Source organism: Antedon mediterranea, chromosome 5 (genome assembly GCF_964355755.1).
Source record: "Antedon mediterranea chromosome 5, ecAntMedi1.1, whole genome shotgun sequence".
In the NCBI taxonomy this organism is placed as follows: Eukaryota; Metazoa; Echinodermata; class Crinoidea; order Comatulida; family Antedonidae; genus Antedon; species Antedon mediterranea.
The window spans coordinates 9,145,576-9,161,499 of record NC_092674.1 but is presented as its reverse complement, the minus strand read 5'-3'; the positions used below and the strand labels follow the sequence as shown (position 1 = coordinate 9,161,499).

General features: G+C 33.5%; 1 protein-coding gene across 1 annotated transcript in view; it reads right to left on the bottom strand.

The window, feature by feature from the left end:
- LOC140050099 (uncharacterized) overlaps nt 1–15,924 on the bottom strand; it is a 38,214-nt gene that overhangs the window by 15,281 nt on the left and 7,009 nt on the right. Inside the window, exons 3-22 of the mRNA XM_072095120.1 lie at nt 14,037–14,147; nt 12,174–12,308; nt 11,759–11,866; nt 11,282–11,335; nt 11,015–11,119; nt 10,134–10,196; nt 9,934–10,020; nt 8,677–8,766; nt 8,461–8,514; nt 8,171–8,233; nt 7,708–7,806; nt 7,192–7,251; nt 6,462–6,666; nt 6,065–6,244; nt 5,150–5,275; nt 4,506–4,684; nt 3,710–3,773; nt 3,028–3,134; nt 1,893–2,073; nt 176–367 (exon numbers count right to left, since the gene is read on the bottom strand). Coding sequence (XP_071951221.1) covers nt 176–367; nt 1,893–2,073; nt 3,028–3,134; nt 3,710–3,773; nt 4,506–4,684; nt 5,150–5,275; nt 6,065–6,244; nt 6,462–6,666; nt 7,192–7,251; nt 7,708–7,806; nt 8,171–8,233; nt 8,461–8,514; nt 8,677–8,766; nt 9,934–10,020; nt 10,134–10,196; nt 11,015–11,119; nt 11,282–11,335; nt 11,759–11,866; nt 12,174–12,308; nt 14,037–14,147 — 2,263 coding nt within the window. The remainder of the gene's footprint in view (nt 1–175; nt 368–1,892; nt 2,074–3,027; nt 3,135–3,709; nt 3,774–4,505; nt 4,685–5,149; nt 5,276–6,064; nt 6,245–6,461; nt 6,667–7,191; nt 7,252–7,707; nt 7,807–8,170; nt 8,234–8,460; nt 8,515–8,676; nt 8,767–9,933; nt 10,021–10,133; nt 10,197–11,014; nt 11,120–11,281; nt 11,336–11,758; nt 11,867–12,173; nt 12,309–14,036; nt 14,148–15,924) is intronic.

Below are 15,924 nucleotides of genomic sequence, written 5' to 3'. Positions count from 1 at the left end.
AGAATTGTCATAGTATAACAAGAACACATAGTAAACGAATAAAACACAGAAGAAAAAAAACCATTATAAGCCTAGACAACCAAAATCATAGTCCAGACTCCATGTGTAAAAGAAAAAAAGGGGTCATGAATCTGGTTGCAGGCACTAAAATATAACTATACTAAAAATAACTAACCAGGAACACCAGGGTTTCCAGCAAATCCTTTTGGTCCTGGAGGTCCTTGATCTCCTTCCTCTCCTTGATCACCACTAGCACCAGCAAATCCAGTTACACCAAAAAAACCTTGTTCACCTGGAACACCTGGAACACCTACTTCTCCAAGAGGTCCTGGAGGACCAAGTGGTCGAATGATCAAACTATCATCGCCTAAATTGAATTGGAAGAGTTTAATCCTTAATTACCTCATTTTGGTTTTAAATACTCAGTAGGAAGATTTCACAATGTTACGAATATGATAATGAACAAGCCTGGTAGCCAGGGGTTTGTTTTTTCTTGAAGTGACCTTTTAAAAGAGAGACCATCAGCGAAAATGCTAGTAAATAAACTTATGATAATGTTATGCCAATTTTCCTACAGCAGCCAGCAGACAAATTACTTTCTACTAGGCAGGTTATTCAGTTGCTTACACTTGCCTGTTTTTGAGGGGACAAAAAACTCCCAGTAAAAAGCCTGGCTACAGGTTTGATTAAAACAGATGAGTCATACATTTGTTAAGTGTACAGTATTCATGTTGTCATATTTGTGAAAACAAACTGTTATATTTTTATAGTAGATTTTATTTGAAGAAAAAATTATTATAATATGAATATAGATAATTTATTGAAAGTAATTTGAGGTTTCATTTTATGAAATTTCGATAAATAGAAGTTTTAACAATTTTTGCTGCGGCTCTGATAATATGCTATGCCTCTGACAACCTCCTGCGATTACGTCAAATTTACCACCACCAAATTTTGAATGGTTTCCGCAATAACTCATTTCTGCTAGCTTACGATAACATATCCCTGCCAGTAAGCAAGTTGGGTGATGTCAGACAGGATAAGAAGCTTTAAACAATAAAATATCAACCAATATTGATTTGAGATATATTTTAAAGAGACAGGTGGTACTTTTCAAATGTCAATATAAAGTTGGAATGATCACTTAAGGTCAATTTACAAAGACGAGCAGTAATTTTAAGCAATAACGATAAGCGGAAAACAAAAATATAGAATGTTGTTTCTTAAGACCATTTACAAAAAAACGCAAGGGTGGTTGAGCAGAAACCCATTCATTATGTATACAGATTCTATGTGGAACATGCACACTGTTTTCCCCTTACTGTTACTGCTTGTCCGTGTAAATTTGACTTTATAATTATTGTTTACGACTGTTAGTCGATGGTCTACAGGATCACGTGTAAGTACAAGATGCTTACAAATCCAACAAAAATATGTGAAAGTGACCTAGAATGCATATAAGAAACTTCAATGCATAACAAAATTGCAGTCCCGATGACGTAACAAGTTCAATAATCCTTTAATCAAATGACAAGAGTTGGCTCAGGTGTGTTATAATATGTAATGATGAAAAGAAATTTAGTAGATTTAGAATAAACTTCACAGACTTAAGATGTGTCATGGATATTAAAAGATTGTCTGGATAAATTTTTACTCCTCCTTCCTTGCTTTTATCATTATCTTCCTGTACAGAACTTTGTTTGACTATAGTCGCACACAGGTCCTATTTGTTTCCTTGCATTCCACATGTTTTGTTTTTTTTTATTCCACATGTATTTTTGTTTATGTTTTGAAAATTTTTTTATATTTCTTTTCTTGATAGAGAACATTTTGAACCATCACAATTGTTTGATTAAATGTAATGAATAAAGAGAATTAGCATTAGCAATTACCTCTCTCTCCTTTCTGTCCTAACATCCCTACAGCTCCTTTAAATCCTTCGTCACCTATGTCACCTCTTTCTCCTCTAGAACCTTCTCCTCTGTCACCTTTAAATCCTAGTGGACCTTCCTGCCCTGGAACTCCCATGACACCTTCACTACCATTTGCCCCTTTTGAGCCTTTAGGACCAGTCTGTCAAAGAAAGGTTAAAATATATATATATATATCTCCAATCTGAAGACAGTACTGTTTCGATGTTATTAGATCTTGTCAGTGCAGCTCAGGTTTCAAAATGATATGTACCACAGAACTGGCACAATATATAGGCTGAGCCAGTTATATGGGACATGGTACACTGATTATGAACACAAAGAGTGCACAAACTCATTAAGCGTTTTATGCGAAGTAGTATTTACCAAAAAAAAAGTAAAAATGCACCGTTTTCAAAACTTTTATAAAACAACATACTATGTATATAGCAGAATGTGGAGAGCGTAATATCTGCAGAATATATAATCAGTTATAATCTATTATTATTTATGTATTATAAACCTCATTTCCTGCAATAGGCATATGGTACACCAAACCATTTAACTATTATAGTGTTTGGAGTTATACTATTTAGGAAGTGGCTATTGGCACTGTCATCCAACATGTCTTTCTGTCTATTTTTAAGTTTTCTAGAAAACAAAACATTAGGGAAGGGGAAGGTGTTCCTTTCCTTAAAAATGACTACAGTTATGTCTATTACAAATCTTATATCGGCCTCCCTATACCGGACTCTCTTAAAACAAGAAACTCTCACAAAACCAGACTTCTCTTGAGGTTCAAAATGTCCCAAATTCATTTTTACCATTAAGCACACATACTGAATACCAGACTTTCCAGAAAACTAGACATATTAGGCCAGCCCAAAGGTATTTGTGAGAGTTGACTGCATATTTTGGTAAGGTAAAAATATATTATAATGTAAAGTTGAATTCCAAGTTAAAAATGAAATTTGCATAAAACCTGTGAGTGAGCCTGATCATTATAATATAGGCGAAATCAACATTTACCGGCCTTCAAAATTGATGCTTCACTGCTCAATAGAAAAAAAAACGATTGTCGCAAATAATTTACTTGTAAAGAATAGAAATAACTTACTCTATCTATTACTTTATTTTCATCAAAGTCTAAACCAGGTTCACCATTCTCTCCTGGTTGTCCAACATCACCTATACTACCACGGACTCCAAAAATTCCTTTGTCGCCTAGTAATGAAAATAATAACATATTGAATCATATTTTAAATAGACCTACAGTTTACTACAGTCTATAGAGTATCACAGTATGACGTCACAACGATAGAGGGCGCTGCATGGTTGCTAGCCAACCAAAAAATGCGTTCAGCGCTACTATGTTGATAAACAGTAAAGATCTGTCATATTTCTATCAAATTATGTATCTTAGCTTGATTTTTTTAAACTTAAACTGTAGTTGAAGAATAAATAGATTATTAAAAACAAATATTTAGTGATCTTTTGAAATTTTAGTTTGTTTTTATTAAAAATTATTAAGTTTTAAAATGACTACTTCAATAAGCCTATTTCAAACCATTGGTGACTTTGGAGTCACTCGGGCAGGATGAACGCATTTTTGGTTGCGCTAGCAACCACGCAGCACCACCTACCGTCGTGACATCAGTACCGTGAGTGAGTGAGTAAGTGCTAATAAAGGCTTTTGATTTATACTTTTTTAATAGTTTATTCTCTGCACAAGCAATGATGCTAGATTATTTGACATTATGAGGTAAATACCAATATAAACAGAGAAAAAATGTACTTACCATCTGGACCCTTAAAACCTGGTGGACCTTGGATTCCAATGGAGCCACTTCTACCATTTTCTCCCTATAAAGAAAAAAAAGTAAAGGAATACTAATAGAGAGCTTTCGTGATGACCAAGTTATCTAAAGGTAATCAATTCTACTTTTATTTCAGACATACATAGATACATATAAATACAATAAAAAAAAAAAGGAGAAATACACAGCAATAGGTAACAACCATTAGAAAATTATGAAAAGATCTAGGGCAAAGAATTATCTATTGACTAGAACCTCTTTCCATTTAAAATACATTGTGGAATCTAACAATATAATTGCGTGCATCCTAAACTTCTCAACAAATTAATTTCAGTAGTCTTGATAGAATATTTTGGTATGAAAACAATTTCAGAGATTTTTTACATCACATCAAACGTTCATGAATGTGTGAATAATGATTTTCCAACTTTACAATTGTGTATAACATAAAGGCCTGTCAGACAAGTTGACTATTTTGTTGCTTTTCAGGTAAATAATACATTTTGTGATAATATTTTTGGACAAAATGAATAACTATTGTAACATTACAATGGCATTAAAGCAAAAAATTATTTTTATTTTTTCGTATTTTTAGTTTTTAACAAAATAATATAATTCAGTTCAATTTGTTGTCCAAATGAATAATTACATTGGTGTATTAGAAACAATTTTATTTTTTTGGGCGGATACATACATCCTCCTCTTCTACATTGTAGAGCTGGAGTTGAGCATATATATTCATTTTAATCTGTTTGTTTGTAATGTAATTAGTTATTACCTTAAGTCCAGCTGAACCCTTGAAACCCTTGAAACCTGGATCACCTTCAAACCCTTGTGGCCCAACGTCCCCTTTGTCCCCAGGCAAGCCATCTACTCCTGGAAAGCCGTCAAAACCTGGTACTCCTGGTTGACCTTTAGATCCATTTGGACAATTTTCACATATTCCACCCAGGTAACCTGATGATAAAAAAAATTAGATAATAAATATTATAAACAACCGTATATCTTGATTTACCAAAACATGGCTTATTGTACAGGTAAAGTTTAGTGATTTTACTAGTCAAGTTTATATAAAAACTTTTGGGCAAAACAACAAAATGATTCCCATGTAAAATTGGAGAGCTGCCTTTTTTCTGTGGTGTAGTCCTCGAGATGTAAACTGCATGTTGGGTATTCTTAGGATGGAGAGAATATTTTTATTTGTTGAAGTTCTTCTACCCACACAGTCTTATAAACATTCATTATTTGAATAACAAATGAACAAATACCTTGTTTTCTGTGACATCCTTCTTTAATCTAGAGAATATCTGATCTTTTGCAGAACAAGTTGAGGTGACCTGTCCATTTAGCCCATGAGCCTTATTGGCTAAATCAGTTTCAATATCTCCCAAGACTACTCCAAATATTGAAAATAATTTTTACCTTTCGATCCCTTTTGTCCTCTCTCACCGAAAGGACCTCGTCTTCCACGATCTCCCTTCCTTCCGAATCGACCATCTTCTCCTTTTTCGCCGTTGATTGGTCCATCAGGACCATCGCCCCTTTGACCTATACAAAAACAAGTATGTTAAATAGTCAATGAAATATGTGATCATAGTTACCAACCGTCTCGCATCATACAGGAAGATGTTTAGTCTATGTGTGACCATTTATTGATTGATTTTATTCGATATTCATACACAAAGTTAAAATATACAATGTACAAAAAGAATACCCGGATAACCCATTAAGTCGACAAATAAAAGTAAACTTATTTCCAATGGGGTCCAATAAATATCTTTATCTATATTTTTATTTGAGGGGAAATTCTTTCAAATTACTGTAATTGGTTTATTAAAAGTATAAAACAGCATTTGTTATTCAACATCATATATATATCAATTAAAAAATACAAAATAGCATTGGCGCAGACTCTTCATTGCAAGAAGTGAGTGATGGATAGGAGCATGGTTGATTCTACCACCCACAAAAACATAGGGAGATCCACTAAATCTAAACATAAATCAACAATTTTTAATGATGTCATTGTGGTATCTTAAATAGTACTGATCAAAAAAATCTGTGTGTAAACTGAACTATTGATGCAAATGTAAACCTCCCATGCCTCCCAATAATGCGCAAATATACAATTTAGGTTCTACTGCTGCCCTCCTCCCCACCCTTTTTGGTTAAATAAACGTGGAAAATGTGTCGCAAATGCATGTCCTATTTAATGAAAATCTTTTATCAGAACAACGATATTTAAATAAGACTACCAGTAATAATTTGCTTTTGACAACTGTACCTGGATACATTAAAAACATGCACACTAAAATGATCAACCTAAAAAGCATTTACCTCTACTCCCAGCAATGCCTTTATATCCTCTAGGTCCTTGTTGCCCCTTCTGTCCTACTCCTCCATCCATTCCACGATCTCCATTCAGCTTATATCCATTCAAACCAGGAATTCCTGGCTCCCCTTGTTCACCTGGTTGTCCCTGTTCTCCTTTGTTTCCAAACTTGATTCCAGGAACACCTGCAAAATAATTTATTCAAACATTGCAGCTAATCATATGGATTTATGAATAGACTTTACTAGTTTGTAATTATGAATTATCAACGAAAACTAGTAATATTGCCATAATTTGTATATCAATTTTTTGTTTTAAAATAGGCATAATTACATGATGTACTTACTGCACTATGTAGCCATAATAAAGTTAAAAACTAAGTATAAACAAATGTAATCAAACCTTCATTGCCCGGTTCTCCATAATCTCCATCAAATCCCCGGCCTGGTTCACCTTGACGACCTTTGGAACCTAAATCACCACGATTACCATCGCTTCCTTGAGGTCCATAGTCTCCTCGGTCACCCTGCTGACCTTTGGGACCTCGTTGTCCCTGATTGCCCTGAAATCCTTTATCTCCAGGTAATCCTCTAGCAAAACCCTTAAACTGAAAGTTACGGTGTTTAGTAAAAATTATGCAGTGACTGCATAATCCACTATGTCGCTATTCGCTGATGTACTCGCACGTTGCTAATGCACAAAGCGCCATGAGCTCCACATGGGTGGGGGACACCGGTGCTATACAAGTTTTCATTTATTATTATTATTTATTATGTTTTATAATCCACTTACGAAAAATAGGTGTATTAAAAAAAACTAATGGAAGTTTTGTATTTGTGGAATGAAGAAAATATTTTCATGAATTGAAAGATTGACTGGTCTATATCAAAAATAATAGGAAGCTTCTGATTTATAAAGATTCAAAAACTACCAATACTAAATAATATTGTGTCATTGATCCTCATCTGGACCCTGAAAATCCTGTCTCAAAGAATGAACTACGGTAAGCACATCTTGCTGTTGCTACATGCGCAAAATGAATTAAAATGAGTTATCACAAATCAAAAGCTCCCTAATGTTGAAGTGGCAGATTGAACATGGCCATGGCCTTTATTCTGTAAATAGTGCTTACCACTCCTGGTAAACCTTTAGGACCCATATCTCCATCATCACCATAATCTCCTCCGCTCCCCTAAAATAAAATAATATGATAATAATATTACTGTTCTTTTTTATGAAGATATGTATAGTATATACAATATTACTGGAAATACAATAATTCACAATAAGCTTGTGCGTATTTAGAGTTGTATAATATAACATTTGACATCCTCCGAGGCAATTATATATTTCTTGATGGAATATATGGTAAAAACTATAATTACCAAGGAGATCCCCTTTACACCGATAGGGAATATCTGTTATGTTATATAGCCAAAATATTTCTGTAGACCGTGTGTCTAGCGTTATCACCTCAGCAGCAAAGATAACCATATCAATGCAAGGAATTAATAATTAATGATTTCTTGGCCTTACAATATTCACTGAATGCATCAACAGCAAATTGTCGTCAATAATTTTGAAGATCATCAGCTGTGTTCTGTTCTGTATTGTTTATCTATCAAATTTTAAGCACAAAAGATCTTACCCTCCCTCCTGTTTGTCCAGGAAAGCCTTGTGTTCCTTTATCTCCAGATATGCCATCAGGACCTTTTTCTCCTCTACGTCCAGGAACTCCTTGTGTACCCTAAAATAACAAGATTTCTAGTTATTAAATCCAATACCCACAAGTTACCACAAGCCAGTGGCATAACGGCTATGAGCGCACACTGGCTAAATTCAGCAACTTACGGGGCCCTGAGCAGGGCTCGGAGGGAAAAAGGCATTAAAGTGTGTCGAAAAGGGCTAAAAATGCCTTAGGGTCACTAAACCAGGGACCCCAGGCCTCTGTGTTACTCCTCAGTCACAATGTTACTCCTTAGCTACAAGCATTTTAATACAATACTAGGTGGCTAATACTTATGTCCCTACAGTCTATGTACATTTATCCTGTATAGTTTTAATAAATTTAGTTTGTTTGTAACATTTGCTTCTTGCTTTACACAACTTACCCTTCTTCCGCTGAATCCAGGAAGACCTTTTTCTCCAAGCAAGCCTTCATTTCCATTCTCACCCTATAGTATAAAAGTACAAGCACTGTTTATTTAAATCGTATATTGTTTATTAATTATCAGAAACTAAAAAATTCATTACACTTTAATTGCAATATATTTATCTGGTCAGCATTAGAACGTTATTAGTTAGTAAAGTTTGTAACAGATAATCCATCGTAATAATTTATGTTTATTGAGCACATATTATACTAGTATTATTTATTTTTTCTGTAATATTTAAAACTTACCATGGGTCCAGAGGGACCTCTCTCACCTTTCATACCGACCATTCCCTTGATGCCCTAACAGTAAAAACAAAACAAAGTTACTCCATTATGAATTAGTAATTTATATATTAAAGAAATCTTAATTAATACAAAGTAATTAATTTTCCAATACTCTTTCACTCTGGGTTAAATCCTGTTTACAACACACTTTTATATACTACAAATTTGTCCACAAACCTTAATTCCCTTTGTTCCTCTAATGGTTTCAGACTCAGTTGGTCCTAAAGGTTCCAATGGCATAATAATTCCTGGATCACCCCGATCACCCTAAAATACAAACAATTATCGTCTTAGGAGGCCAACATACTTTAATGAATAATGTACAGTGTTTCACATACAAAAAGGGATACATCGTAAATCAACTTGGAAAACTTACATAAAGAAAGCTATGTCAAAAAAACTAGTCAATACGATACTAATGCTACACTAGAAACTTTTGTTTACAAACATTTTTCCACTGTTTGGAGAAGTTAGTTGTGCTAGTTTACCTCTGCTAAGGAGGAGGTATATGTAGTCAATCGTGTGGGTCTGTTTGTTGGTTTGTCTGTATGTTTGTTAGTAGGATTACTCAAAAATTTATTGCAATATCTTTACCAAAATGAATTTACAGATAGATATGTGACAAAGGAACACATTAAATTTTTTAGGCAATCCGGACTAGGGTCCCAATTCTTGACCACTTTTTAGTATTATTTTAAGACCTGCTAGTGTTAAAAGATAGGAGACAATTTTCAAAAGCCGACAAGCAGTAACCTAAAATTGCATTTTCTCAAGAACTACTTGTCCAAAAAAACAAAGGCAAGAGTTATAATTTGTGCTAATTTGTTTTATTTTTAGATACGAGTAGTTTAAAAAACCTATTTCTTTTCAAATTCATCAATTGGTTTTTGCTGTTGCTGTTCTATTGTTAGTCAACTGAAACTATTGTTAGTTGAAAGGCTGTTGGTTGTAGTGAAATTAGCCTAATCACACACAAATAACAAATATATATATATATTTTTCCGGTGAAATCTTAAATAGGAAATTTTACAGTAGGCGGAGGTTGCTTATTGTAGTCCATCAGCTACCTTTGTTCGCACCTTTTCTGTTTGTGTCCCTTGTTTTTCGTCCTGTTATGTTTGTGTCTTGGTATCATTTTTGTTTAGTTGTTTGTGAGACAGTATGTGTAAGGTTATTAGACAAAATTTTCATTTGGATCTTTCAATTTCAATCTCACAAATAACTTTTTTTGGATTTGAAAGAAATAAATTTGAATTTCCTTGAAAGCTGTCATTTTGTCGATCTGCAGGATGACTACAAAATAGTTTTTTTATTTGCTGCGTTCACAAAGAAGGTAAATGAACTTCTGAAAACTAGTTTTCTTCAGTTTACTGGAATTTGTCAACACTGGCAAATACTACGCTATTTTAAATTAAAAAATACAAATGTACAAACCGTATCTCCAGGCTGACCTTTGAGGTCAATATCTGGTCCAGGCTGCCCTCCTCTTTCTCCTCTTGGTCCACGATCTCCTCTTTCACCCTAACAAAAATTCAAGGTCACATTAGCTATTTATCAACAAATCATAATACGCAAAGAAGGACAAATATTATTGGTTGAAACAAAATCTGAAAACAATATCCTTAATTACAGACCTTTTCACCACTGTAACCAGTATCGCCTCTAAATCCATCTCGCCCATTAGATCCAAAGCGTCCCTGAAATTAATAAATTGAATATCATCTCATTATTGGTAAACATGAATGCAAGATTTGACCTTCAGACAAGTAGCATTCATTTATTGCCAAAATATGGGAATTCCCCATAACTGCCATTGCACAAAAATAAATAATAAACAAATCATATTAAATCTCCGTGTGCACAATTACATTGATGTAATTGTGCACACGGAGATTAATATGATTTGTTTATTATTTATTTTTCATTCTGTTACTCATGTCATGAAGGTTTCTTATAATCTTATATATTTATTTTATTTTTACTTCATACGCATCCAACAGAGAGCACATTACATTATTATTTTATAATTTATCATGCTTATAAACTAAGTCTCATTTGAGGCTTAGGGAGTGGAGTAAGTTTCATGAGTTACAACCCTGGCACTAGGTCAGGATTGAACCCTGGACCTTGAGATTGGAAGGCAAGCACATTAACCACCAGGCTACAGCTCCACTTTTTTACCCTTTCACACTGCATATATTGTTACAATTTGTAAAATATTTTGATCTCCATTACATGTTTTCATACATGCATTTCAAATTCTGTGAATAGCTTGGATTTAAAAGATCATTATTAGTATAATGCACTGTGATTGGTCATTCAAAAACCAAGACAAGTACACATTCCCAGTAGCAACTCAAAACATCCCGGAACAAAAAAATAGACTTCTTGATGTGTTTTTCACAGAGGTGCTTGTGCAATCTCAGATGATTTACACTGGAGCAAACCTGGTTACAAGTTGTTACTTTTTGCATGTGTGAAAAGGTTATAATATGCACATTTAAATAAAACTCACAGGTGGACCTTGATTTCCTCTCAAGCCTTGGTCACCAGCCTCACCCTTGGGCACAAAAGTGAAAGGGGATGGTTCTCCTCTAGGTCCTTTTGGTCCATCTGGTCCCTATTGAAATAAGGTATTATTATATAAAAATCAAAATCATTACTTTCTGTATTTTCCAAATCAACAAGTCTAAATAAAAACAAATTTTATAATAATGACAACGTCTCCAAATATTAGGAAAGCAGATATTATATTATATTGTGGTTATTAAAGTGTACTTACTCGCGGTCCTGGTATGCCTTTAGTACTGGGTGGACCAGAAAGTCCAGGCTCACCCTATAAAAGATTCAATTATTAAAGGTAACTAATAAATGGTTAATTTATTAATATTTTCCACAAATTATATATTTTCTCTTTAAAGATAGAAATATAGAAATTTGTAAATGTACTGTATGTATGGATCAAATAAGTCAGGAAATCGTATCATGGTGTGTTTCAATGCAACCATTTCCCCTATATATGAGAGAGATTGGAACTAGCCTTTGTTCTAAAATTGTTGTCACAAAAACTAACTTTAGAACATATATTTATTGTCAGAAAATGTATGCTATTAAGATGTATATTAGAGTCTTTTATGTGACATAAGATTGAATATATATAATATTCAGTATAGCTTTTAAGGCTCTTTTCAATTTAGATGTAGATATTGTATGTCGGGGACATTTTTTAAAGGGATCTGCATAAATGTGTCTCGCTTACAATTGAACCATTGCATCCTGGGGTGCCAGGAACACCAGGTCGGCCAGCATATCCATCCCTACCACTGTGTCCTTTGTAACCCGAAAAGCCAGGTCTTCCTGAATCTCCCTATATAATACAATTAAATATATCAACAATTTTTTTTTATTTGCACACTTTGTGAAAGTGAATAACAAATTAATTTTGTATATTGTTAGTAATTTTAATATATAATGTATCTAATGCAACAATTGATCTTACAACATTATGTCAGTCAATTCAACATACTGTACTATTACTGTACATTAAAACACAAAACCTTTACTGGGCAATAAAACATCAGACATAACATTAATAGGTAAAAATGAAAAGCATTGGATTATTCCTTGAAGAAAATAACAATACTGTATTTAAGTTTAAAAGTGAAAATTCTTACATCATCCCCTTGGTCACCTCTAGGTCCAGGGACACCATCAGCTCCTTCATACCCTTTAGGCCCACGAACACCAGGTGGCCCTGGAGGCCCAAGAGCTCCTTGATTTCCAACAGGACCTATAATACCTGTTCGACCCTAGAAGAAATAACAGGTTATTTTTTTTAAGAAAGAAAAAAAAAATATCGCAATGAAATTTAATATATAGTAAACTATTATATGGAATATGATATTAGGATGTTGATAACTGAGGGAAGCAGGAAAACATTGGGCTTGATAAGGAATGAATTACCAAAAACTTTTGTTTGAAGAATTAAAAAAAAAGGGTTTGTTGAGGATGATGACATTGATCAGGAAGACCAAAAAATTGGTCAGATGTTTTGCCCTACTCTGATGTAATTTGTACTTCATACTAAGTACATTGAGAATACTTGCGGAAAAATACGCAAGTGGTACCAAAAAAGACCAAAAAATGTTTAGAAAATAATGATGCCTTCCATCAAAAAGACCAAAAGGAATGTTTCTGTTGAAGTATTCAAGAACTTGGTATCCGATTATTCTGAAGAACCAAGTTGATAACTTCCTCCAGTCAACATGACCAGCTGAACTAACAGACCCAATTATGACAAATCACCAGATTGGTCGCTCGGAAACATCCTGAATTACACCTCGCTCAATTGGTTAGGAAGGAAGTTAACCTTTTAATCATTTTGATAGTTTGATTTTTATAAAGCAAATATTCTATAGTATAAATGGTATTATTTATTGTCATTAATGGTGGAGACATAAGTCTAACCTACAGTATTGCAGGCCTGTACAATATTTGTTTCAACTCTATTTCAAAGTAGTTTGTAGTTGGTTGATAAAAATCACAAAATGTGTTCTTTACAGTTTCCAGAAAAGCCAAGAATTTACAAATTGTGTGTTGATTCACAATCATTATGTTGGTTATTTAAATTTGTTTTATTGATTATTATCTGTGTTCCAAGTTAAAAGAAGAGTCTACTGTATCTAAAATGTCTACTGTATCTGAAATACTAACATATCTGCTATAATTTGGTTAGTTGAGATCAAATACTAATTTAGTAACTACAGTATAAGATAATAAAGAAAGTTCTTCAGTGCATAGCTATTTAAATCAAATCATGATTGGTCCATTCCATGAGGTCATTCAGTGGTCATTCTGTCAAAACCCAGTCAAGGACAATAATTGCCCTTCCAGGCTATGTCATTTAAAAGAAATCCACTTGATAGATTGTAACAATTTACAATACATTGAAAGGTTACAACAATAGATTAATAAGTGAATTTAATGCCTCTGGTACCATTATTTTGATTAGTTTAGATTTGCCAATATTGTTTTAATTATACATATGGTTAATATTTAGTTTCCAAATTTTTAATAATCTATTGAAAATATCTAAATTAACATAAATATTATGTAGCTTTTGAAGCTTGACGAAATTGAAATGTCGCCCTCTGGAATACTAATGTTTCTGAAACTTTTTTGAAACTTTCAATAATAATAGTAAACTATTATAAAATAATTTTTTTTTACAACCAAATATTTTACTGGGCTCAATTTAATTTAATTATTGAAATACTGTCAGCTTACTTTACCTTCCAACATTGTATATCAAAGATTAAAATAAGAATAGATAATTAAGTAAAATTGCTAATGTGCCCAACCATGGAGAAATTAAGTTAGTCCAAACCCTATTTCCCCATAGCTAAACTAACTATTTTCCAATCCGGAAATGTAACAGGAATGAATGCATACATAACATGTATAGTTTTCGGGGCTTATAGCTGCTCTGTCACAATATTATGATCAGCATACTTACCCCATACATTATTATAACTTACCCTATCTCCTTTGGGTCCTACACAACCACAAGCACCACAATGGCTCTCATCAATGACTCCAGGTGGACAAATTCCAAGAAATATGTCTAAAGCTTTGCCATGGGACTTTCCCTAAAAGAAATATGTAAAAAAATACCAATTTTGATTAAATGTACCAGTGCTATGTTAACGGTAACTTAAAATTAGACCTTTTCTCAACTTCAACGTACTGTATACAGTAATACTACTGTACACAATGGCCACACATAAGTATATTACTTAAGCTCAGCTACGGTATACGTAACAACATTCTATAACAATTTCTATACCCTTTAATTATTGTTATTATTACACAATTTATTTCATTATTATTTCAAAATTTATATCGCATTCAAACTTTCAGACCATAAACTGTAGCCAATTGTATGCTACACGGAAGTCCTTTTCTTTAATACTTCCTAAACATAAACCTCAACAACCATAGACCCAGCAGATTGACTCAAGGGAATCTGTTGATAATTTCCTATTATGGGACCACTTAATTGTAAACACCACACAAGACCTTTATTAGTAATATATTAGCTTAAAAAGTGTGCGAGGGTGGTATTAAAGATTTAGGACAAGTCACGCAAAATTGAACACAATTTTTTATCTACAGAGTACACCAAAACATGTGTCCTGAGCATGTGGGGTGTGGAGTATTGTGGATTAAACTGACGCTTTGCTAAAGAATGTTTTTAAACACATGCCTTTTGCTTCTTACTAAATCCACTATAAATATCATTGTTGCCATATTTTTTAGACATTCTATTTTTTTTAAAGAAAAGTCTGAAGTTCTGTATAGTAATGAAGCTCCATTTCAACTAATGTACCAAAAGTAATTTTTATTTTGTGCCATTAGAAACCTTCCAATTGAGAGGAAAGAAATCAATGGCATTGGAGTGACATGTTCTGACACTGAAATGTTAGCAAGTTGACTGGGTGGGATGAAGAAATCACACAGCTTCAAATTTGGAAGGAAAATTATCTCAAGCCTTGAAGGCAATCACCTGAAAGTATCCATATTAAAGTGAACTTAATTTTCAATGAATAAACGAGATAAAAATGCGGTGTTTATAGAGAAAACAAGAATTTGTCTTCCTAGTTTTTCTTTCCCCGATTGCCAACAGCAAACTGAACATGTTATGATTGGTATGTGTGGTGGTGTTTGTAAGGCATGGACTTTTACAACAAATAGAAATTGATACTTTTTGACAGATTTCATTCCAGTTCGTTTCTGACTTTAATTATATTTTTCCATTTCAGAGATATTTGACTTGAATTTACTTTTTAGTCGCGTGGAAGCGACTCTATAGTTCACTATGTCGGTCGGTCTGTCGGTCCGGTATCACTATGCGTTTTATCGCTTTCTGACCTTATCTTGATATCAGTTTAATCTAGCTAAGTCAATTTTTCACAGTATATTCCTTATGGCCAGGAATCGATGTGGTTATGTTTTCACGGTGCGCAATAAAAAATTATGCGGTCTACGCACGATTTAACGAAATCACGTTTGTAATCATATCTTCACAACCATGAATCACAATTAAATAAAATTTGGTACTCATAAATTTCAGGGCAAAAATCATCATATGGCAATACAATTACGTGCGTAGCGCATGTAACGCATGCGTACACGCGCTTAAAATTTTCAAAATTTATTTTCGATGAAATAAGAGTACGTTTCAGACGATTTTAAGCGTTTACAAAATTGCCATGAGTCACAAAGCCACAAAGTTACGCGCGCACGCGCATTTAAAATTTTAAAATGCGCAAAATTCATTTTTAATCAACTTTCTACGCGTTTCTTGTCAATTTTGAGCATGTCAAAAATTCCCATACGCGCACAAATGTTTACGCGCGTGGTGCG